General features: G+C 51.8%; 1 protein-coding gene across 2 annotated transcripts in view; it reads right to left on the bottom strand.

Annotated features, from left to right (window-relative positions):
- Window positions 1-25,446, bottom strand: part of ATR (ATR serine/threonine kinase) — a 122,398-nt gene that overhangs the window by 63,350 nt on the left and 33,602 nt on the right. For both annotated transcript variants that reach the window (XM_066241020.1, XM_066241018.1), the window contains exons 15-21: window positions 22,804-22,998; window positions 21,112-21,297; window positions 19,032-19,124; window positions 9,003-9,133; window positions 6,577-6,720; window positions 4,056-4,149; window positions 2,948-3,073 (exon numbers count right to left, since the gene is read on the bottom strand). In XM_066241020.1, coding sequence (XP_066097117.1) covers window positions 2,948-3,073; window positions 4,056-4,149; window positions 6,577-6,720; window positions 9,003-9,133; window positions 19,032-19,124; window positions 21,112-21,297; window positions 22,804-22,998 — 969 coding nt within the window. The remainder of the gene's footprint in view (window positions 1-2,947; window positions 3,074-4,055; window positions 4,150-6,576; window positions 6,721-9,002; window positions 9,134-19,031; window positions 19,125-21,111; window positions 21,298-22,803; window positions 22,999-25,446) is intronic.

A 25,446-nucleotide genomic window follows, 5' to 3' on the forward strand; every position in this document is an offset into this window, starting at 1 on the left:
ACTACATCAGCATAAAAAAGTAAGACACAGTTCTTAACCCGAGTTCACAATCTAATGGGAAAACAGACATGTAAACCAGTAATTAAAGTATCACATGGTATGTACAGTAACAAGCTAAAGAAACAATGAAGAAGACGAAGAAGAACTCATGAGAGTCAACCAATATTCCCGTAAATAAACCTTGGAGGAACAGCTATTAGTTAAAACAAGAAAACTGTAAAGTATGTAAAAGACTACTAGAGAGAAAAGAAAAAGGGGAAAAGGGTTCTGTGGAAATGATTTTTTAAAAAGAAGTAGGAAGAAGCCCTGGCCGGTTGGCTCAGTGATAGAGTATCAACCTGGTGTGTGTAAGTCCCGGGTTCGATTCCCTGTCAGGGCACACAGGAGAAGCACCCATCTGCTTCTCAAACTCCCCCCCTTCTCCTCCCACAGCCATGGCTCATTTAGAGCGAGTCGGTCCCAGGTACTGAGGATGGCTCCATGGCCTCCGCCTCAGGTGCTAAGAGCTTGCTTGCTGAGCAATGGAGTAATGCCCCAGATGGGCAGAGCATCGCCCATCGCCCCCTCATGGGCTTGCCAGGTGGATTCTGGTCGGAGCACATATGGGAGTCTGTCTCTGCCTTCCCTCCTCTCACTTAAAAAAAAAAAAAAAAAAAAGAAAAGAAAAAAGAAAAAAGAAAAAAATTTTTTAAAAGGAGGTAAGAGGAAAAAGGTGTCCTTAAAGAAAAATACAGTGTTCAAATAACCCTTCTTCATCTGTCTCCTGAGGATGATGTAATCAAAACCTTAAGAAAGAAGAGCCCACCCTCAAGCCAGTTAAGACTGAGCTACTGTACTTGTGAGAGCACTTTAGAACAACCTCGTTTGTATCACTTTCTCTCTAGCAAAAAAGTAAAGCACATATAAGCGAGCATCTCGAATTCAATGTTAAAACTGCGGTTCATATTAAAGTGATACATTTCAAAAGAAAAAGAAGACACTGAGCCTGGCTTTGTGGAACAGAGGCTGACTCAGCAAAAGCAGCCCGACGAGGAGCCAGACAGAGAATGTCAATGTGCTGGAGTCGCTCAGCCTCCAACTTGTATGAATCAACTTATAGACGTTCACGTTGCAACTGTCCTCTCTTAGGACGTCAGATAGATTCAGGAATCCGTCATGTCCAGCGATTGCATTGGTTTAGAATATAGGATTTTAAGATTTTCCAACACTGTACTCAAACATTTCAATAAAATCATGCTCCCTTTTAAAACAAACAAAAAAAAGCTCGAGACCCTTCACAGACGGAACCCAGGTCGCGGTCTGGACCAGTGGTCAGCGGTGGGGTCAGTGACGTGCAGGGCAGAGCCTGAGGCTGTGACACGCGTACCTCCACAGATGGAACCCAGGTCGCAGTCTGGACCAGTGGTCAGCGGTGGGGTCAGTGACGTGCAGGGCAGAGCCTGAGGCTGTGACACGCGTACCTTCACAGACGGAATCCAGGTCGCGGTCTGGACCAGTGGTCAGTGGTGGGGTCAGTGACGTGCAGGGCAGAGCCTGAGGCTGTGACACGCGTACCTTCACAGACGGAACCCAGGTCGCGGTCTGGACCAGTGGTAAGCAGTGGGGTCAGTGACGTGCAGGGCAGAGCCTGAGGCTGTGACACGCGTACCTCCACAGATGGAACCCAGGTAGCGGTCTGGACCAGTGGTAAGCAGTGGGGTCAGTGACGTGCAGGGCAGAGCCTGAGGCTGTGACACGCGTACCGCAGACCCACAGTGGGGTGGCACAAATCACAGATGCGAGGAGAGCAAGGCTCCCCCCTTGTGGTGGGACCACCTCCACACTGACTGCTCTGCACCCCGGCCATGCAGGCTCACTGGTCCAGAAGCACGTGCCCATCACCACCATGCTGAGTAAACTGAACGCTTCTGTCCTAAGTAGGTGCTTCCTTATGTCATGAAAACAGACGTAACACTAACTCAGGAGGGTCTTAGACCTTCACGTCGTATCATGTAAGTTCTTGATATGCAGAAATTAGTACCTCAGTCAAATGTTTCCACTGTATAGGTTTATAGTCACCTCGTTTGTTTGTTTTTTGTAGTGAGTGGAGGGGAGATAGTGAGACAGACTCCACATGCACCCTGACCAGGATCCACCCAGCAACTCCCAGTCTGGGGTCAATGCTTGAATCAACCGAGCTATTTTTAGTGCCTGAGGCTGATGTGCTCCAATAGAGCCATCCTCAGCACCCAGGACCATGCTTGAACCAATCAAGCCACAGGCTGCAGGAGGGGAAGAGAGGCAGGGGGAGAAGTAGACGGTCATTTCTCATGTGTGCCCTGACCAGGGATTGAACCCGGGATGTCCACAGGCTGGGCCGACTTTCTATCCACTGAGCCACTGGCCAGGGCCAATCTGGTATTTTAAATTCAGTTCTCACTGTCACCAAGATTAGAGATAATCTACATTATACTGACAACGAAAAGAATAAAGTTCCCTGGCCCCATGAAAAAGTATACTTAAAAATTTAGCTCCATCAGAACTAATCAAGTTAATTCAGTCAAAATGTAAAACGGCAAAATTACCAAAATTTTACATGGCAGATATCTATGGGCAGTTATACGAGGAAACTCACATAAGCTGTGCTGCTCAGACACACGCCCCCCACTCAGGAAGGTAGAGACCTAAGGTGCAACCACCACACCACGGTCCTTCAAACAAAAACCGCAGACCACGGACGTTCAGCATCAAAGGACATGGCATGGACTACTCACTCTGAATCAGACCAATCACCTACATAAAATAAAAACCTCTTCTTCTGTATGTCAACTGTCATTGAAAAACAGATAATCTTTAAAATATCACTTTCATGGGACCCACTGAACCTCAAGCAAACACAGCACTGTCACCTTGTCTTTGAACTTCCAAACTCCCTCTTCTGTAGCTCTTAAACCACATCTCAGCGTACCTGGTTCTTATACAAGGTCTCCTTCAAGCTCGTGAGGGCGTGCGTGCGGACGTCGACGTTCTCGTGCTGGACCGCCTTCATGGAGAGCCGGAGAGCCGTCTGCAGGTCAGCGCTCTCGGCGGTCTCCTGTGGGAGGGGCAGAGGCGTGCCGGTCAACGACCCCGTCAGCAACCACTTGGAAGGCCAGGTCCCTACGCTACCCGTTAAAGTAGTTAAGTCATACCCCCATTAAGAGCAGCTTTAAAATACTATTTCCATCTCTTCCTCAGTGTAGCCTGTCTCATTGTTAGTAATTCTCAGGGAAAGGGATTTCATTTTAAAATCTTTGGAGCTGCAGATAATAACATTTTTCAACTAAATAAGAGTTTACTTACGTAAAATAAATCCTTCTCGGTAAGAAATACAAGTTTCCCTCAACTTACAAAGGGCCACACAACAGCCCTGAAACAAGTCTGTAGACTATGCAGATGATTCCCCTTCTCACCCGGGCTCCTTGTTTTCTCCGACTGGGATGAACTTACCCACAGAAGGAAAAACCAGGTCTTCACATCCAGCCATGGGGTCTGCAGTCAGCACCTCTGCCTCGCTGATCTGAGGTCAGATACCCCACTTTCCGCCGTAAAATTCTATGGACTCACCATTACTATTTCCATCCTTTCAGAGAGTCCACTGGACCTCAAGGTAATGGACCACCGTGCATTCCCCATGCAGAGCTCAGGAATATTGGACCTGATTCCCACACCACTGTTTACAGCACAATATAACTAGAATCATTCCATAGCCTGCTCTGTTACACAGGGCGTGCAGCTGCGGTGGCTTCTCTTGGGGACTGTAAATGGAACACACTGACCTGGGTAGTGAAGGCACAAGAAAGGCATGTTTTGCTCTCTTTTCTATCTCATGCTGTTACATCTCTAATCTAAATGCTAGAACTTCCTTCTAGAAACCATGGACTCATGACAGGACTATCTAGTCACCAGGAATCAGCCACCAGAATACGACTGTACTGTCCCTAGATATGACTCTAAAGAATTTCTTTCAATGTAGTGGAATTTGGGAATAATTTTGTATCAATGATCTCCTGAATCATGAATAAAAAATTGAGTACCTTTCTGTATTCCTGTAGAACTGCTTTTATCTGTTTTAATTCCGGATGGTCAGGTAAAAAGTATATTTCATGAAGAAAATCTTGTACAGCGTCCCTAAGAGTCAGTTGGAGAAGAAAGAATTATTTGCAGAGAGAACGCACATGAAAAATATATAAAGCGGAGACCGACAGGCCAACCTAATGCGCATTTAAAAGTGCGAGTCAATCACTGACATGTGTCAATCACAAAGTATTCTTCCTAACCATGTCTAAAATGCTCAGCTACTACGAGTGGTAAAAAATCAAACCTAATAAGCCTGTGGCAGCCTGCTACATTGGTGGCCGTGAGCAAATGATACTTCTTGGTATAGTCACCTCCTCCCCAATCTGTGCGAGGTGTGTGACCTGCTTTAACAGACAGAATATGGCAGAGGGGACACTGTGCCGGTCTGGGTAGACATGCTCTAGTCTGACAGCTCCTGGCTCGGTTTGTACTCACGAGAATCCTGAGTTGCCACCAACAAGGTCAGGCTTCGTGGACATGGACAGGCAACGTGAACAGGCAGGCTCTGAGATCACATGGAAACAGGGAGAGCCCAGCCGAGTCTACCAGAAGCCTGACTGCTCTCACACCAACAACCATTCACCAGACCGGCCATGGAATCAACCAGCTGAACCCCCGATTGTAAAACTCTTGAGTAAGTCAAGCTGCTCACTGTTTTAAGACAGTCTGTTTTGGAGTGTTTTGCAATGCGGCAATAGACAGCGTATTACCCAGCCCTAAAACAAATTCTCATGAAGAATTTTAGAGAAAACTTCAAATAATTCCTTACTAAGGCAACAATTTTTAATTTGCTTCAAATGTAATACTCGAATCTTCCTGGGTCCAAATAAAGTGTTTCTATATTCTAGTCTTCATTAACTCAGGCAACAGAAATTCACCAAGTAAGTACTATGCACTATTATGCACTAGACATGAGTTTGCAACAATAAAAACAGCTGACACAATTCCTCCCCTTGGAGCCCGAGAACCTCGACTGAGGACCGAGTGACAGAGGAGTCTTCAGTGATACAAAAAAGGCAGAGAAATGACTCTTCTATAACAAACAGCAAAGATACACTACTTGCATGATAACCCAAAACATATTTGAAAAGTGATTGACATTAGTGATTATGCTCTTCTATCATGTACAACATATCAAAAACAAAAGTTTTTAATAAAAACAAAACAAAAAAACACTACCATTACCCTTTTCTTCTTTACTTTCTCCCTGATTGGGCAGTTACTGGAAGTAATGAACAGGGAAAGCAAGTGTCTGAGCACCTCGGTGAGTGGCAGCCTCGCATCCTGACCTTTCAGAAGCACAGGGACCACGACTCACGACTCACGACAGTAAGTGCAAAGTGGAAACAGTGTGAGATGCACAGGAACGCTCCGGGCTGAAGGCGCCGAGCTGGACGGAAACCACGCAGGTCCCGCCCCGGCAGCCTGGATTGCTCCGCCCCGGGGTGCGCTCTAGCAGGGGTCCCCAAACTTTTTACACAGGGGGCCAGTTCACTGTCCCACAGACCGTTGGAGGGCCACCACATACAGTGCTCCTCTCACTGACCACCAATGAAAGAGGTGCCCCTTCCAGAAGTGCAGCAGGGGGCCGGATAAATGGCCTCAGGGGGTCGCATGCGGCCTGCGGGGCCGTAGTTTGGGGACACCTGCGAGTCTTGGGGGAGGATTTTAACTAGTAAGATGTGGCCAGGCTTTGGGAAGCCATGAGAATGTCCGGATAACCAATTTGGAATTTGTCGGTCAGGAATGCAGAACCACAGAACGTCTCTGTCTGCTGGAGTGATTCAGATGAAGGGGCTTTTAAATGTGAACCACAGGAGGAAACCTAATAAAAGCTCCAAGGAAGGGAGATGGGTTTAAAAGTTAATCTAACGTTGGAGTAAGGATTTCAACTAAGGAAAATTAGCAAGCAGGTGAATATCCCCTGCAACCTTCCACACGACACTCTACTACCTGCCTCTCAGCTGCGAGAGGAACAGTAAACCAGCCTCACCTTTTACAACACTGATGAAAAACAACTGAGTTGCTGGCCTACTAATGAATAAATTTAAAATATGGTTTCAGTGGAAGTCATATCACAACCGAGATAGTATCAGTTCAGTACGTATTGTCTTAATACCTGCCAATTACTTTTGTTTACTGATGAACTCTAAAGTAAAGAGAGTACTAGGACCTGGGTGGGTGGCGCGGTGGAGAGAATCGTCCCGGTGTGCCGAGGTCACTTTTCCGATCCCCAGTCAGGGCACACGTGAGAAGCAACCACTGAGTGCACAACTGAATGGAACAACTAAGTGTACAATGAGTTGATGCCTCTCCCTCTCTCTCTCTCTCTCTCTCTCTCTCTCAAATCAATGGAAAAATAAAAAGCAAGTGAAAACTATTTTAAAAAGAATATGACCAGTTCCACGTAACAGTAACCCTGTACCCTGAGACATAAAGACAGTGATGACAAGCTGTTTGCCCGGGTCGGCCACACACCTGTGATCGATGATGAGGAAATGGAAGATGGCTGCGGTCTCCGCGGGCTGCGTGTGGACCAGCGGCAGCAGAGCCACGATCACGTGACTGAGGAGAGGGCCCAGGTAGGCGTGATCCAGGCAGCGAACGAAGCAGTCCCAAGCTCTGTGCAATAAATAAAAGTTAAACAAGAAAAGTTACAAATCACATTCTTTTTATAATGTATAAAGGCCCATCAGTGAGTTACTTCTAAATGAACAATGATACATACAGGTAATAAAATCACAAGGTAGGCCCTGGCCGGTTGGCTCAGCGGTAGAGCGTCGGCCTGGCGGGCAGGGGGACCCGGGTTCGATTCCCGGCCAGGGCACATAGGAGAAGCGCCCATTTGCTTCTCCACCCCCATCCCCTCCTTCCTCTCTGTCTCTCTCTTCCCCTCCCGCAGCCAAGGCTCTATTGGAGCAAAGATGGCCCGGGCACTGGGAATGGCTCCTTGGCCTCTGCCCCAGCTGCTAGAGTGGCTCTGGTCATGGCAGAGCAACACCCTGGAGGGGCAGAGCTTTGCCCCTGCTGGGCGTGCCGGGTGGATCCCGGTCAGGGGCATGCAGGAGTCTGTCTGACTGTCTCTCCCTGTTTCCAGCTTCAGAAAAAAAAAAAAAAAAGAAAAAAAAAAAAACACAAGGTAATTCCCGGCCAGGGCACACAGGAGAAGCGCCCATCTGCTTCTCCACCCCTCCCCCTCTCCTTCCTCTCTTTCTCTCTCTTCCCCTCCCGCAGCCGAGGCTCCACTGGAGCAAAGATGGCCCGGGTGCTGAGGATGGCTCTGTGGCCTCTGCCTCAGGCGCTAGGATAGCTCTGGATGCAACAGAGCAACGCCCCAGAGGGGCAGAGCATCGCCCCCTGGTGGGGATGCCAGGTGGATCCCGGTCGGGCGCATGCGCGAGTCTGTCTGACTGCCTCCCCGTTTCCAGCTTCGGAAAAATGCAAAAAAAAAAAAAAAAAGTGGCCGGACCTGTGGTGGCGCAGTGGATAAAGCGTTGACCTGGAAATGCCGAGGTTGACCTGGAAATGCCGAGGTCGCCGGTTCGAAACCCTGGGCTTGCCTGGTCAAGGCACATATGGGAGTTGATGCTTCCAGCTCCTCCCCCCGTCTCTCTCTCTCTCTCTTTCTCCCTCTCTCTCTCTCTTTCTCCCTCTCTCTCTCCTCTCTAAAATGAATAAATAAAATAAAAAAATTTTTTTAAATGTAAAAAAAAAAAAATCACAAGGTAGCTGCAGAAATGGAATCAAGATCAGTATTGTATACCCCAATATTAAATATGTTAAGTCAGGAAAGCAAAGTGAAAACAGCACTCACCATATGACACCGCTGAGTCAGGGGTAACACAGAAAAACATGCGTGTGAGAGTCTGTTCATGCTTTCAGAAAGGGGGCATTGTCAGGGGTAACACAGAAAAACATGCGTGTGAGAGTCTGTTCATGCTTTCAGAAAGGGGGCGTTGTCAGGGGTAACACAGAAAAACATACATGTGTGAGTCTGTTCATGCTTTCAGAAAGGGGGCGTTGTCAGGGGTAACACAGAAAAACATGCGTGTGAGAGTCTGTTCATGCTTTCAGAAAGGGGGCATTGCACACGAGTTAACACAGATGAATGCCTGCAGGATGCAGGAACAGCAGCTAGGTTCTCTGAGTGTAACTTAAACAAATTTGAATTTGGGACAATGTAAACAAATGTACTATATGATTTTGAAAGTAATAAAGGGTAAGCCTGACCAGGTGGTGGCCCAGTGGATAGAGCGTCGGACTGGGATGCGGAGGACCCATGTCCGAGACCCTGAGGTCGCCAGCTTGAGCACGAATCATCTGGTTTGAGCAAAAGCTCACCAGCCTGAGTCCAAGGTCGCTGGCTCCAGCAAGGGGTTACTCGGTCTGCTGAAGCCCCAAAGTCAAGGCACATATAAGAAAGCAATCAATGAACAACTAAGGTGTTGCAATGAAAAACTGATGATTGATGCTTCTCATCTCTCTCCGTTCCTGTCTGTCTGTCCCTATCTGTCCCTCTCTCTGACTCTCTCTCTCTGTCTCTGTAAAAAAAAAAAAAAAAGGTCTCTAAAAGTTTTAAATGAACTGACATAAACGAGCCTAACAATATCAAGTATCAAGTTAGCGGTACCTGCACACAGAACACAGGCACGTCACGTGATGTTAAACATGTCACCCTGACTGTCCACCTACAGGGAGCCAGAGTCTAAGGACACAGAACCTTCAAGAAGCTCACACCGTATCGGTCGCCTTACTGTTAGCCGCAACGTTTAAGCTGGATTAGCAACGAGCCCAGCCTACAAATCCCCAGTGGCTTAGGAGCAGCGTGTGCGGGGCAGGCGCTGAGGGACAAAGCCACAAGCCTCCCAGGAAGCGCGAGACAGCCCTGCGCGGCCGCCGCTCACCTGCAGCACAGCTCGGGGAAGTCGTCCTTGAACCGCAGGCCGGTCCTCAGCGTGGTCATCATCTTCACCCGCACGGAGCTGACGTGCTTGGGGCCCATCAGTCTCATCAAGGCCATCAAACTGGTCAAGGCCTAGAAAGCAAGCAGGGCATTCACACAGCCTGCCGGCAAAGGGGCGGGGAGAGGGCCCTGCCCACGGGCTCCTGCCCGACCTCCAACCTCCGACCTCCCAGGAGAACCAAGCCTCTGGCCACACAGGCTCACAGATGCTGGCCGTCCTCCTTGTCCACCTCCTCACGCAGGAAGTAAGAGTTTGAAGTCTACGAGCTCTGGTTTGTGCTTCTTCCCTTGAAAGTGATTTGTTACCTTAGTCCTGGCGGTCCTCTGGCCGGTGATTTTCCCGTTTATTAAGAATACCCTTGGCCCTGGCTGGTTGGCTCAGCGGTGGAGCATCGGCCTGGCGTGCGGGGGACCCGGGTTCTATTCTCGGCCAGGGCACATAGGAGAAGTGCCCATTTGCTTCTCCACACCCCCCCTCCTTCCTCTCTGTCTCTCTCTTCCCCTCCTGCAGCCGAGGCTCCATTGGGGTAAGGATGGCCCGGGCGCTGGGGATGGCTCCTTGGCCTCTGCCCCAGGCGCTAGAGTGGCTCTTGGTCACGGCAGAGTGATGCCCCAGAGGGGCAGAGCATCGCCCCCTGGTGGGCGGAGCGTCGCCCCTGGTGGGCGTGCCAGGTGGATCCTGGTCGGGCGCATGCGGGAGTCTGTCTGTCTCTCCCTGTTTCCAGCTTCAGAAAAAAAAAAAAAGAAGAAGAAGAATACCCTTGTGGAGTCTGACCTGTGGTGGCATGGTGGATAAAGCATCGACCTGGAAATGCTGAGGTCGCCGGTTCAAAACCCTGGGCTTGCCTGGTCAAGGCACATATGGGAGTTGATGTTTCCAGCTCCTCCCCCTTCTCTCTCTCTGTCTCTCTTTCCTCTCTCTCTCTCTCTCTGTCTGTCCCTTTCTCTCTCTCCTCTCTAAAAATGAAAAAATTAAAATTTAAAAAAAAAAGAATACCCTTGTGTGATTTTTCTGCAAATCCGCCCCACTGCTATGCAGTACATGCATTTTCATCCTCACGACACTGAATTTGAGATGCTCTGAGTTTAGTAAAACAAGTAACCAGTAACACACATTCTATTGTGTGTGAAACACAGACCCAGACTTGTGTCAGCAGCTCCGACTCCAATGAAGGAGCAGAGAAACTCTAGTCCAACCGTAACTATGCCAGCACATGCAAGAGCTCTGTGGTTTAAAGCAAACTCTAGTTTTCTCAGACTTCAGACTCTCTCATCAGGATTCCAATACGGAAGAGGCCGTGCAGACGGACGAGAAGTCTGGGGACTGACTCCACCAGGAGACAGCAAAGAACAGCAGTGTAGCTCAAGTTTGTGGGGGTCACATTGTACCGTGTCTGTCTTGGCTCCTCGAGGTTACTGAAGAGCAGTCTAGACTGAAGTAAACTGCTACTCTCGAATTTTAACTGTAATTTTACTGACAGCAGAGGTAAAAGCAAATCATCAATATATAAATGTCTCCCAATCTATGGACAAAAACTCCCAGTGGTGACCAACGGCGACAGCAATCACAGTGAGACCACCCTGTGCCAGACGCAGGTGAACATGAACCAACAACCCACCAGCAGGTGTGGTGACCGCACCTGCCGCAGACGCCGTGTCCTCAGTGTGCAAAACCACGAGGGCCCTGACCACATCCGACCAACATGGACCCACAGTCAACTCGGCAGCACTGCTCTGAGCTTCCCGTGATCGCTGGCTCCCATCTCCCCGTGAGCTAGAACAGGGGTCGGGAAACTCTGGCTGAGAGAGCCATGAACACCACATATTTTAAAATGTAATTTCGTGAGAGCCGTACAACAACCTATGTACATTACACATTATCCAATAAAAATGTGGTGTTGAGGCCTGACCTGTGGTGGTGCAGTGGATAAAGCGTCGACTTGGAAATGCTGAGGTCGCCGGTTCAAAACCCTGGGCTTGCCTGGTCAAGGCACATATGGGAGTTGATGCTTCCTGCTCCTCCCCCTCTTCTCTCTCTCTGTCTCTCCTCTCTCTCTCTCTCTGTCTCTCTCTCTCTCTCTCTGTCTCTCCCTCTCTAAAATGAATAAATTAAAAATTAAAACTTTAAAAAAAAAAAAAAAAGGGGGGGTGTTGTCCTGGAGGACAGCTGTGATCGGCTCAAGCCACCTGCAACCATGAACATGAGCGGCAGGAAATGAATGGAGGATAATACATGAGAATGTTTTATATTTTTAACGTTATTATTTTTTTACTATTAAATATTGGTGAGCCAGATGCAGCCATCAAAAGAGCCACATCTGGCTCGCGAGCCACAGGTTTCCGACCCCTGGGATAGATGTTGAGATGAGGGGAGCCCGAGACTGCTGGGCCGTCCCCTGGCAGGTAAGCACTGAGCTCATCAATCCAGGGGACCGGGAGTTAAGAGACCGGTTCTGAGAACACGGTGCCCCAAATCCAGCAATACTGGATGCTGTGCTGCCCTCCTACTTTCAGTGACGGGGCCAACAGACTCCTTCTAAGCCAGTCTGGGTTGAGTTTTCTGTCCATTATTAAAAAAAGAACTGCAAATGCCATGACTTCTGTTGTTCACTGACACAGAGCACCCTCCGTCCGACTCCTCCCTACCTGTGACTGTCTGCAGGGAGCAACAGAAGCCGTGTTCTGACCGACTCCTCCCTATCTGTGACTGTCTGCAGGGAGCAGCAGAAGCCGTGTTCTGTCCGACTCCTCCATATCTGTGACTGTCTGCAGGGAGCAGCAGAAGCCGTGTTCTGTCCGACTCCTCCCTACCTGTGACTGTCTGCAGGGAGCAACAGAAGCCGTGTTCTGACCGACTCCTCCCTATCTGTGACTGTCTGCAGGGAGCAGCAGAGGCCGTGTTCTGTCCGACTCCTCCCTATCTGTGACTGTCTGCAGGGAGCAGAAGCCGTGTTCTGTCCGACTCCCCCCTATCTGTGACTGTCTGCAGGGAGCAGCAGAAGCCGTGTTCTGACCGACTCCCCCCTATCTGTGACTGTCTGCAGGGAGCAGAAGCCGTGCTCTGTCCGACTCCTCCCTATCTGTGACTGTCTGCAGGGAGCAGAAGCCGTGTTCTGTCCGACTCCTCCCTATCTGTGACTGTCTGCAGGGAGCAGAAGCCGTGCTCTGTCCGACTCCTCCCTACCTGTGACTGTCTGCAGGGAGCAGCAGAAGCCGTGTTCTGACCGACTCCCCCCTATCTGTGACTGTCTGCAGGGAGCAGAAGCCGTGTTCTGTCCGACTCCTCCATATCTGTGACTGTCTGCAGGGAGCAGCAGAGGCCGTGTTCTGACCGACTCCTCCCTATCTGTGACTGTCTGCAGGGAGCAGCAGAAGCCGTGTTCTGACCGACTCCCCCCTATCTGTGACTGTCTGCAGGGAGCAGAAGCCGTGTTCTGTCCGACTCCTCCATATCTGTGACTGTCTGCAGGGAGCAGCAGAGGCCGTGTTCTGACCGACTCCTCCCTATCTGTGACTGTCTGCAGGGAGCAGCAGAAGCCGTGTTCTGACCGACTCCCCCCTATCTGTGACTGTCTGCAGGGAGCAGAAGCCGTGTTCTGTCCGACTCCTCCATATCTGTGACTGTCTGCAGGGAGCAGCAGAGGCCGTGTTCTGACCGACTCCTCCCTATCTGTGACTGTCTGCAGGGAGCAGCAGAAGCCGTGTTCTGACCGACTCCCCCCTATCTGTGACTGTCTGCAGGGAGCAGAAGCCGTGTTCTGTCCGACTCCTCCATATCTGTGACTGTCTGCAGGGAGCAGCAGAGGCCGTGTTCTGACCGACTCCTCCCTATCTGTGACTGTCTGCAGGGAGCAGCAGAAGCCGTGTTCTGACCGACTCCCCCCTATCTGTGACTGTCTGCAGGGAGCAGAAGCCGTGTTCTGTCCGACTCCTCCATATCTGTGACTGTCTGCAGGGAGCAGCAGAAGCCGTGTTCTGTCCGACTCCTCCCTATCTGTGACTGTCTGCAGGGAGCAGCAGAAGCCGTGTTCTGTCCGACTCCTCCCTACCTGTGACTGACTGCAGGGAGCAGCAGAAGCCGTGTTCTGTCCGACTCCTCCCTATCTGTGACTGTCTGCAGGGAGCAGCAGAGGCCGTGTTCTGACCGACTCCTCCCTACCTGTGACTGACTGCAGGGAGCAGAAGCCGTGTTCTGTCCGACTCCTCCCTACCTGTGACTGTCTGCAGGGAGCAGCAGAGGCCGTGTTCTGTCCGACTCCTCCCTATCTGTGACTGTCTGCAGGGAGCAGCAGAAGCCGTGTTCTGTCCGACTCCCCCCTATCTGTGACTGACTGCAGGGAGCAGAAGCCGTGTTCTGTCCAACTCCTCCCTACCTGTGACTGTCTGCAGGGAGCAGAAGCCGTGTTCTGTCCGACTCCTCCCTATCTGTGACTGTCTGCAGGGAGCAGCAGAAGCCGTGTTCTGTCCGACTCCTCCCTATCTGTGACTGTCTGCAGGGAGCAGCAGAGGCCGTGTTCTGACCGACTCCCCCCTATCTGTGACTGACTGCAGGGAGCAGAAGCCGTGTTCTGTCCGACTCCTCCCTACCTGTGACTGTCTGCAGGGAGCAGAAGCCGTGTTCTGTCCGACTCCTCCCTATCTGTGACTGTCTGCAGGGAGCAGCAGAAGCCGTGTTCTGTCCGACTCCTCCCTACCTGTGACTGTCTGCAGGGAGCAGCAGAAGCCGTGTTCTGTCCGACTCCTCCCTATCTGTTACTGTCTGCAGGGAGCAGCAGAGGCCGTGTTCTGTCCGACTCCTCCCTACCTGTGACTGTCTGCAGGGAGCAGCAGAAGCCGTGTTCTGTCCGACTCCTCCCTATCTGTGACTGTCTGCAGGGAGCAGCAGAAGCCGTGTTCTGTCCGACTCCTCCCTATCTGTGACTGTCTGCAGGGAGCAGCAGAGGCCGTGTTCTGTCCGACTCCTCCCTATCTGTGACTGTCTGCAGGGAGCAGCAGAAGCCGTGTTCTGTCCGACTCCTCCCTATCTGTGACTGTCTGCAGGGAGCAGCAGAGGCCGTGTTCTGACCGACTCCCCCCTATCTGTGACTGACTGCAGGGAGCAGAAGCCGTGTTCTGTCCGACTCCTCCCTACCTGTGACTGTCTGCAGGGAGCAGCAGAAGCCGTGTTCTGTCCGACTCCTCCCTACCTGTGACTGTCTGCAGGGAGCAGCAGAGGCCGTGTTCTGACCGACTCCCCCCTATCTGTGACTGACTGCAGGGAGCAGAAGCCGTGTTCTGTCCGACTCCTCCCTATCTGTGACTGTCTGCAGGGAGCAGCAGAGGCCGTGTTCTGACCGACTCCCCCCTATCTGTGACTGACTGCAGGGAGCAGAAGCCGTGTTCTGTCCGACTCCTCCCTACCTGTGACTGTCTGCAGGGAGCAGCAGAAGCCGTGTTCTGTCCGACTCCTCCCTATCTGTGACTGTCTGCAGGGAGCAGCAGAAGCCGTGTTCTGTCCGACTCCTCCCTATCTGTGACTGTCTGCAGGGAGCAGCAGAGGCCGTGTTCTGTCCGACTCCTCCCTATCTGTGACTGTCTGCAGGGAGCAGCAGAAGCCGTGTTCTGTCCGACTCCTCCCTAACTGTGACTGTCAGCAGGGAGCAGCAGAGGCCGTGTTCTGACCGACTCCCCCCTATCTGTGACTGACTGCAGGGAGCAGAAGCCGTGTTCTGTCCGACTCCTCCCTACCTGTGACTGTCTGCAGGGAGCAGCAGAAGCCGTGTTCTGTCCGACTCCTCCCTACCTGTGACTGTCTGCAGGGAGCAGCAGAGGCCGTGTTCTGACCGACTCCCCCCTATCTGTGACTGACTGCAGGGAGCAGAAGCCGTGTTCTGTCCGACTCCTCCCTATCTGTGACTGTCTGCAGGGAGCAGCAGAGGCCGTGTTCTGACCGACTCCCCCCTATCTGTGACTGACTGCAGGGAGCAGAAGCCGTGTTCTGTCCGACTCCTCCCTACCTGTGACTGTCTGCAGGGAGCAGCAGAAGCCGTGTTCTGTCCGACTCCTCCCTACCTGTGACTGTCTGCAGGGAGCAGCAGAGGCCGTGTTCTGTCCGACTCCTCCCTACCTGTGACTGTCTGCAGGGAGCAGAAGCCGTGTTCTGTCCGACTCCTCCCTACCTGTGACTGTCTGCAGGGAGCAGAAGCCGTGTTCTGTCCGACTCCTCCCTATCTGTGACTGTCTGCAGGGAGCAGCAGAAGCCGTGTTCTGTCCGACTCCTCCCTATCTGTGACTGTCTGCAGGGAGCAGCAGTGGCCGTGTTCTGTCCGACTCCTCCCTATCTGTGACTGTCTGCAGGGAGCAGAAGCCGTGTTCTGTCCGACTCCTCCCTATCTGTGACTGTCTGCAGGGAGCAGCAGAGGCCGTGTTCTGTCCGACTCCTCCCTATCTGTGACTGTCTGCAGGGAGCAGCAGAAGCCGTGTTCTGTCCGACTCCTCCCTATCTGTGACTGTCTGCAGGGAGCAGCAGAAGCCGTGTTCTGTCCGACTCCCCCCTACCTGTGACTGTCTGCAGGGAGCAGCAGAGGCCGTGTTCTGACCGACTCCCCCCTATCTGTGACTGACTGCAGGGAGCAGAAGCCGTGTTCTGTCCGACTCCTCCCTACCTGTGACTGACTGCAGGGAGCAGCAGAAGCCGTGTTCTGTCCGACTCCTCCCTATCTGTGACTGTCTGCAGGGAGCAGCAGAAGCCGTGTTCTGTCCGACTCCTCCCTATCTGTGACTGTCTGCAGGTAGCAGCAGAAGCCGTGTTCTGTCCGACTCCTCCCTACCTGTGACTGTCTGCAGGGAGCAGCAGAAGCCGTGTTCTGTCCAACTCCTCCCTATCTGTGACTGACTGCAGGGAGCAGCAGAAGCCGTGTTTTGTCCGACTCCTCCCTATCTGTGACTGTCTGCAGGGAGCAGCAGAAGCCGTGTTCTGTCCGACTCCTCCCTATCTGTGACTGACTGCAGGGAGCAGCAGAAGCCGTGTTCTGTCCGACTCCTCCCTATCTGTGACTGACTGCAGGGAGCAGCAGAAGCCGTGTTCTGTCCGACTCCTCCCTATCTGTGACTGACTGCAGGGAGCAGCAGAAGCCGTGTTCTGTCCGACTCCTCCCTATCTGTGACTGACTGCAGGGAGCAGCAGAAGCCGTGTTCTGTCCGACTCCTCCCTACCTGTGACTGTCTGCAGGGAGCAGCAGAAGCCGTGTTCTGTCCGACTCCTCCCTATCTGTGACTGACTGCAGGGAGCAGCAGAAGCCGTGTTCTGTCCGACTCCTCCCTATCTGTGACTGTCTGCAGGGAGCAGCAGAGGCCGTGTTCTGTCCGACTCCTCCCTACCTGTGACTGTCTGCAGGGAGCAGAAGCCGTGTTCTGTCCGACTCCTCCCTATCTGTGACTGTCTGCAGGGAGCAGCAGAGGCCGTGTTCTGTCCGACTCCTCCCTATCTGTGACTGACTGCAGGGAGCAGCAGAAGCCGTGTTCTGTCCGACTCCTCCCTATCTGTGACTGTCTGCAGGGAGCAGCAGAAGCCGTGTTCTGTCCGACTCCTCCCTATCTGTGACTGACTGCAGGGAGCAGCAGAAGCCGTGTTTTGTCCGACTCCTCCCTATCTGTGACTGTCTGCAGGGAGCAGCAGAAGCCGTGTTCTGTCCGACTCCTCCCTATCTGTGACTGTCTGCAGGGAGCAGCAGAAGCCGTGTTCTGTCCGACTCCTCCCTATCTGTGACTGACTGCAGGGAGCAGCAGAGGCCGTGTTCTGTCCGACTCCTCCCTACCTGTGACTGTCTGCAGGGAGCAGCAGAAGCCGTGTTCTGTCCGACTCCTCCCTATCTGTGACTGACTGCAGGGAGCAGCAGAAGCCGTGTTCTGTCCGACTCCTCCCTACCTGTGACTGTCTGCAGGGAGCAGCAGAAGCCGTGTTCTGTCCGACTCCTCCCTATCTGTGACTGTCTGCAGGGAGCAGCAGAAGCCGTGTTCTGTCCGACTCCTCCCTATCTGTGACTGTCTGCAGGGAGCAGCAGAGGCCGTGTTCTGTCCGACTCCTCCCTATCTGTGACTGTCTGCAGGGAGCAGAAGCCGTGTTCTGTCCGACTCCTCCCTATCTGTGACTGTCTGCAGGGAGCAGCAGAGGCCGTGTTCTGTCCGACTCCTCCCTATCTGTGACTGTCTGCAGGGAGCAGCAGAAGCCGTGTTCTGTCCGACTCCTCCCTATCTGTGACTGTCTGCAGGGAGCAGCAGAAGCCGTGTTCTGTCCGACTCCCCCCTACCTGTGACTGTCTGCAGGGAGCAGCAGAGGCCGTGTTCTGACCGACTCCCCCCTATCTGTGACTGACTGCAGGGAGCAGAAGCCGTGTTCTGTCCGACTCCTCCCTACCTGTGACTGACTGCAGGGAGCAGCAGAAGCCGTGTTCTGTCCGACTCCTCCCTATCTGTGACTGTCTGCAGGGAGCAGCAGAAGCCGTGTTCTGTCCGACTCCTCCCTATCTGTGACTGTCTGCAGGGAGCAGCAGAAGCCGTGTTCTGTCCGACTCCTCCCTATCTGTGACTGTCTGCAGGGAGCAGCAGAAGCCGTGTTCTGTCCGACTCCTCCCTATCTGTGACTGACTGCAGGGAGCAGCAGAAGCCGTGTTTTGTCCGACTCCTCCCTATCTGTGACTGTCTGCAGGGAGCAGCAGAAGCCGTGTTCTGTCCGACTCCTCCCTATCTGTGACTGTCTGCAGGGAGCAGCAGAAGCCGTGTTCTGTCCGACTCCTCCCTATCTGTGACTGACTGCAGGGAGCAGCAGAGGCCGTGTTCTGTCCGACTCCTCCCTACCTGTGACTGACTGCAGGGAGCAGCAGAAGCCGTGTTCTGTCCGACTCCTCCCTATCTGTGACTGACTGCAGGGAGCAGCAGAAGCCGTGTTCTGTCCGACTCCTCCCTACCTGTGACTGTCTGCAGGGAGCAGCAGAAGCCGTGTTCTGTCCGACTCCTCCCTATCTGTGACTGTCTGCAGGGAGCAGCAGAAGCCGTGTTCTGTCCGACTCCTCCCTATCTGTGACTGTCTGCAGGGAGCAGCAGAAGCCGTGTTCTGTCCGACTCCTCCCTATCTGTGACTGTCTGCAGGGAGCAGCAGAAGCCGTGTTCTGTCCGACTCCTCCCTATCTGTGACTGACTGCAGGGAGCAGCAGAGGCCGTGTTCTGTCCGACTCCTCCCTACCTGTGACTGTCTGCAGGGAGCAGCAGAAGCCGTGTTCTGTCCGACTCCTCCCTATCTGTGACTGTCTGCAGGGAGCAGCAGAAGCCGTGTTCTGTCCCACTCCTCCCTATCTGTGACTGTCTGCAGGGAGCAGCAGAGGCCGTGTTCTGACCGACTCCTCCCTATCTGTGACTGTCAGCAGGGAGCAGCAGAAGCCGTGTTCTGTCCGACTCCTCCCTATCTGTGACTGACTGCAGGGAGCAGCAGAAGCCGTGTTCTGACCGACTCCTCCCTACCTGTGACTGTCTGCAGGGAGCAGCAGAAGCCGTGCTCTGTCCGACTGCCCCCTATCTGTGACTGACTGCAGGGAGCAGCAGAAGCCGTGTTCTGTCCGACTCCTCCCTATCTGTGACTGTCTGCAGGGAGCAGAAGCCGTGTTCTGTCCGACTCCTCCCTACCTGTGACTGTCTGCAGGGAGCAGCAGAAGCCGTGTTCTGACCGACTCCTCCCTATCTGTGACTGTCTGCAGGGAGCAGAAGCCGTGTTCTGTCCGACTCCTCCCTACCTGTGACTGTCTGCAGGGAGCAGCAGAAGCCGTGTTCTGTCCGACTCCTCCCTATCTGTGACTGTCTGCAGGGAGCAGCAGAGGCCGTGTTCTGTCCGACTCCTCCCTATCTGTGACTGTCTGCAGGGAGCAGCAGAAGCCATGTTTCCCGCACATGCTGTAAGATTTCCATTCCAGCAGTTTGCAGCTGGACCGGTTCCACCTACCATTTTCTTGTCTTCAAGGCCGACGCTGGAGCTCAGTAACTGCATGTTAAAAAAGGCCAAGATGCCCAGCAACTTGGGCTGCAAATAATCAGCCTAAGGGGGAAAAAAAAGAAACCCCATATTATATATCCTTCATACAGATCAAATTTCATAAGCAAACAGTTTAATTATTTAACTAACACCACTTCTATTTGACCTATTAAATAACAAAAACAGACATTTGGCAATTAAGTTTCTCCAAATGCCTATATTGTCACATCTAGTATTTTAAAAACCGGTGAAACTTCTGTATGTGTTGACACCACGACCAAATGTAACTACGCAGAGCTGTGTGAGGAAACCAGGAGCGCTGGGTTCTGGACTCAGCGAGGGGGGCGGTTCCACTCCCGAGGCACAGACGACAGGAGAGGACACCGCTGTCCCTCCAGAGCACGCAGAGCGAAGCCGGAGAAGGCGGTGCCGGCCAGAGAGAGGCTCCTGCCCAAAGTCCTCGTCCCCTGGGGTAACCGTGGGGAGGGGTCAGAGGATGGGCAGCAATGACCAGGGCACTCTCGGGGCTACTCTTCCTTGAAAGGGGGTCACAGAAGAGAGGATACGGGGCTCGAAGTCAGCCGGACCTGGGCGTGAATCCCAATTCTGACTCTTCCCAGCGAGTGCTGTGGGGTCACTTCCTAAACCCCTCTCAGCCTGCAGGGTGGGAACACGGAGAGACCCCTACGCAGTCACTGGGGAGTCGGATCAAGTCACAGCACCACGCACTGAGAACACAGCAAGATGAAAAGAACTGAAGCTGGGCATGTGAGTAACCTGTGAAGAATATTCCCCTTTCATTTATACGGGCAGGAAATGGCAAAAGAAGAGCTGAGAAGAGCAGCAATGGAAGTATTTTCCAGCCCTGCCGGTGGCTCAGCTGGTCACAGTGATGTCCTGATAGGCCCAGGGGGCGGGTTTGATCCCCAGTCAGGGCACACACAAGAGTCAACCAGTGAAGAAAAAGAAACATTATTAACCCAGTGGGGAAAAAAATCTAGTCATTTGAAAATGTGTATTTTTCTTTACTTTTTTTTAATTTTATTTATTGATTTGAGGGAGGGAGACAGGCAGGAACACTGATGTGCTCCTCTCTGTGCCCTGACCGGGGATCGAACTGGCAACCCTTGTGCTTCAAAGTCCGATGCTCTACCGACTGATCTACCCGGCCTGGGCTGAAAATGTCTGTTTTTACATGGTATTACATATTGTCAATGCCCTGCTGTGACCATACAATCAAAATCATCAACCTTTTCAAGATAAAAATCCCAAGGTAAGAGTTAAACTCCTCTCCGGCGTCTAGGGAACCCGGAGAACCGCTTTCCCAGTCCCTCCCTCCCTCCCTCTGCGGCAGGAGACGAGCCCTAGGGAACCCGGAGAACCGCTTTCCCAGTCCCTCCCTCCCTCCCTCCGCGGCAGGAGACGAGCCCTAGGGAACTGGGAGAACCGTGCTTTCCCAGTCCCTCCCTCCGCGGCAGGAGACGAGCCCTAGGGAACTGGGAGAACCGTGCTTTCCCAGTCCCTCCCTCCGCGGCAGGAGACGAGCCCTAGGGAACTGGGAGAACCGCGCTTTCCCAGTCCCTCCCTCCCTCCCTCTGCGGCAGGAGACGAGCCCTAGGGAACCCGGAGAACCGCTTTCCCAGTCCCTCCCTCCGCGGCAGGAGACGAGCCCTAGGGAACTGGGAGAACCGCGCTTTCCCAGTCCCTCCCCTCCCTCTGCGGCAGGAGACGAGCCCTAGGGAACCCGGAGAACCGCTTTCCCAGTCCCTCCCCTCGGCGGCAGGAGACGAGCCCTAGGGAACCCGGAGAACCGCTTTCCCAGTCCCTCCCTCCCTCTGCGGCAGGAGACGAGCCCTAGGGAACTGGGAGAACCGCGCTTTCCCAGTCCCTCCCTCCGCGGCAGGAGACGAGCCCTAGGGAACCCGGAGAACCGCTTTCCCAGCCCCTCCCCTCGGCGGCAGGAGACGAGCCCTAGGGAACCCGGAGAACCGCGCTTTCCCAGTCCCTCCCCTCGGCGGCAGGAGACGAGCCCGCAGGACACACGGCTCACCATGAGTTCGGGCGAGATGACGTCCCTCGGGCCCTGGTACGGGTCATCGCTGGACGCAAACGAGGCGAGGATGGCCAGCCCGTTGAATACCTGCTGGTGGTGCTCCCCGAGGCGCAGCAGCAGCTCGTTGTGCAGCCCCTGGAAGTCTTGCCGCAGGAGGCTCCCCAGCTCGATCTCCGTCTCATTCTGACCCAAAGACAGCGAACGTTTTCCTTAGCTTTTTCTCCACACCAACATCCTAAAAATACTGATTCTTTAATTCAGGAGTTCTACATCGGCGATAAGCTGTACTAATGATGTTTTTAAAGGCGATGGGAAACGACTCTCATCCCGTTCTCTCCTGGGAGGTCCCCGCTGGCTAGAGGTACTGAAGAGACACGGTCAGATTTTACTGGGAAATAAAACCTGGAAAGGAAGCCCTAGTTTTGGGGAAGGCCTCAGAGTGCCATCAGCTCACCATTCCCACACACAGAGCCTTCGAGGACAAAGGCAGTGAGGGCCTAGAGCACAGCCTTCCACGCACTGCTGGGTTCCAGCCCCAGCTCTGTCACTAGCTGTGCGGGGACCTGAACCAGCGACCGCACCAGACCTGTCCCTGCCTTACTTCCTCACAGAAATGGAAAGAGAACAGTACTGCTATCTCATCAGGTGCCTGCGAGTGAAATGACTCATAGCTATTTGGCAAAGGTTCTGACACACTGTGAGCACTCCAAAAACACTCCTCAGTATCATTCCCCCTGCAACACAGATCTTCTCCAACACGAATAAACATACTCAGTGCTCAGTAACTGTCATCTGGAAAGAGAGCTATTGCTGGCATCTCATGAAACACATGAAATAATTAACACCAGGGCGCCTGACCCGTGGAGGCGCAGTGCATAGTGTCCACCTGGAACACTGAGGGTGCCGGTTCAAATCCCTGGGGTCGCTAGCTCATCAGCACGGGGTCCCTGGCTTGAGCGGGGGACAGTTCACACAATCCCAAAGCTCACCAGGTTGAACCCAAACACTGTTGGCATGAAAAACCCAAGGTCACTGGCTTGAGCAAGGGGACACTGGCTTGCCCCCATCAAGGCACACGAGGTGCAATCAAGGAACAACTAAGGTGCCACAACTACGAGCTGATGCTTCTCATCTTCTCTCCCTTCCCAGCCCCAAAAAGTTAACGTCAGAGTAAACAGGAAGGTCACACACATGCATATCATACAGAATATCTCATTTTTTTGAAAGACACTACTGCTAATATGACACCAAAAAAGACACACAATCTGTCATTTCAAATATAAAAACTAGCAGGAAGCTGAGCGAAACTGTAAGCAGTGCACAAAGTAACTAGGTAAATGCTAACATTATACTCCATTTGAAGGAAACTGCCTCTTCCTATAGATATAGTTATTTGCATATAAGTCAACTTATAGTTCCAATCAATTTAAAAAAATCTAAAATAATATGAGCTGAGAATCTGATCCATGAATGAATAATTATCATATCCCATTATGATGAAATGATCAAAAATAATTCTATGTACTAAGCTCCTGTGGGCCCAGGACAAAGCTTATTTACAGAATACCATTTGAATTTGTCTGACTCTAGGAGGGGCTGTCAGGGACCCACCCCCCGCCCTGCAGGGATGTGACTGCAGTTTCCCTCAGTGCTAACTGAGACAGGAGTGACGCAGAAACACTCGATGACCTTCAGATAATGGAGAGCGCGCTCTAACTCATCTTTGGAGCAGGAACAGACCAGGTGGGAGAAGATGTACTTGAAGTTGTTGATTAAGATCTCCCTGCGGTTGACGTTCAGCTGCTTCCCCAGCGTGCGGATGAGGGCGGAGGCGGCGGGGCTGGCCTTGGCCGCCAGGTCAGGAAGCAGCACCTGCAACGTCCTCTGGAAAACAGACACCACGTTTGTCTGGATGGTGAAGCAGTCAACATACACCATGTACAAAACTATTGTAAAATGCAAATTTGAAGTCCGCGTATGACGTATCTGAGTTCAGATTTACCATTTATTCGTTCAACCATTTATTCATTTACAGTGTGTCCATAAAGTCCTGGTGCACTTTTGACCGGTCACAGGAAAGCAACAAAAGACGATAGAAATGTGAAATCTGCACCAAATAAAATGAAAACTCTCCCAGTTTCATACCTATTCAGTGCAGTTCGATGTGGGCTCACGCACAGGTTTTTTAGGGCTCCTTAGGTAGCTATCCCGTATAGCCTCTACAGACTCGTCACTGACTGATGGCCTACCAGAACGGGGTTTCTCCACCAAACTGCCGGTTCCCTTCAACTGCTTATCCCACTGAGTAATGTTATTCCTATGTGGTGGCGTTTGTTATAAATGCACCGATATTCATGTTGCACTTTGCTCACAGATTCGAATTTAGTGAGCCACAGAACACACTGAACTTTCCTTTGTACCGTCCACATCTTGACTGGCATGGCCGTGGGCTGCTCCACTGTATACACGGTGTTACGTCATCATCTACGCATGCGCACATGCTGCCACATCATCCTACAGAAACTGGGAGGGTTTTCCTTTTATTTGGTGCAGATTTCACATTTCTATCGTCTTTTGTTGCTTTCCTGTGACCGGTCAAAAGTGCACCATGACTTTACTGACACACTGTATTTACCGAGCATCCACTATGACTTAGCACTGCAGGTGAAGGGAAAAGCCAGGCAAGGTCCCTGGTGACAGAGTTCACGCTGTCACACAGAGAGGCAGCCAATAGGCAAAGAAGATCCTTTTCCACAAGTGGGTGTTAAAATAGACTCATGCTCATTATTTTTTTAAAGACTTTATGTATTGGCCTGACCAGGTTGTGTACAGTGGACAAAGTGTTGACCTGCGACGCTGAGGACCCAGGTTCAAAACCCAGATGTTGCCGGCTTGAGTGTGGGATCATCTAGCTCTAGTGTGAACCAGCTTGAGCACGGGGTCACCGGCATGAGTGGGATCATGGACATGACCCCTATAGTCGCTCATCTGAGCCCAAAGGTCACTGGCTTGAAGCCCAAGGTCACTGGATTAAGGAAGAGGTCACTGGCTTGCCTGGAGCCCCCAAGACAAGGCACATATGAGAAAGCAATCAATGAACAACTAAGGAGCTGCAACAAAGAATTGATGCTTCTTATCTCTTTCCCTTCCTGTCTGTCCCTGCCTGTCTCTCCCTCTCCGCTAAAAAAATAAAAATAAAAGAAAATTTATGTTTTGATTTTGAGAGAGAGAAAGGATAAGAAGCATCAACTCCTAGTTCCTTCACTTTAGTTAAGTTCATTCTCAGGATTTTGTTTAGTTTTGCTTCTTAGAAAATGCTGCAATAAACATCTGTGTCTTTTGGCTCCCACATTGGAAATACTGAACGAGAAGGAAGAATAGCGCTATAGCCCTTACTGTATAACATCACGATCTGACCAATTCAGAAGCAATTTAAGTTTGTTAAAAGATAATACTGTAGAAAAAAACCCCGTGTAGACCACTATTACAACATTGGCTGAAAGTAGTAACAAACTTTGCCTTTGAGAAAGGGCGAGAAGAAAAACCTCCTCCATCCGTCCCTCACATCTCAGCCCTGATGACTTCCCAAACCACTCGTCCTCCAAACTGTCATCCGAGGTCACAGAAGACCACGGGTGTCACCAGGTTTATCCTATATTACTCCAACTCCTCTAGGGTGGAAGTTACCATGTTAGACTCTGCGTTACCAACAGCACCAGTCAGAGCACTAACGACAGAAAGGCTCAGTCAGTTCAACTAATTAGCATTAATCTTTTGAGACAGCTAACTATATAGAGCAGGGTCGGGAACCTACGGCTCGCAAGCCAGATGTGGCTCTTTCGATGGCTGCATCTGGCTCGCAGACAAATCTTTAATAAAAAAAATAATAATGTTAAAAATATAAAACATTCTCATGTATCACAATCCATTTATTTCCTACCACTCATGTTCATCGTTGCAGGTGGCTGGAGCCAATCACAGCCGTCCTCCAGGACAACACCAAATTTTTACTGGATAATGCCTAACGTACACGGGTTGTTGTGAGGTCAGAAAGTAAACTTCCCTCCTTTTAATCAAGTAGTCAACTAGCTAATTGCAGAAACCCTTTTGACAAAGAAGATGGCTAAAAGGAAAAAAAAAATGAGGAGTATCGTACTTTTCAGCAGGAATGGACAGAGGAATTCGCCTTTGTGGAGAGAGCAGGTTCTGCAGTGTGTATAATATGCAATGATAAAATTGCATCGATGAAATGGTCAAATATAAAGCGGCACTTCGACACACGCCATACTACATTTGCTTCAAAATATCCAGCGGGGGATAGCAGGAAGAAAG

Source organism: Saccopteryx bilineata, chromosome 8 (assembly GCF_036850765.1).
Source record: "Saccopteryx bilineata isolate mSacBil1 chromosome 8, mSacBil1_pri_phased_curated, whole genome shotgun sequence".
Classification (NCBI taxonomy): Eukaryota; Metazoa; Chordata; class Mammalia; order Chiroptera; family Emballonuridae; genus Saccopteryx; species Saccopteryx bilineata.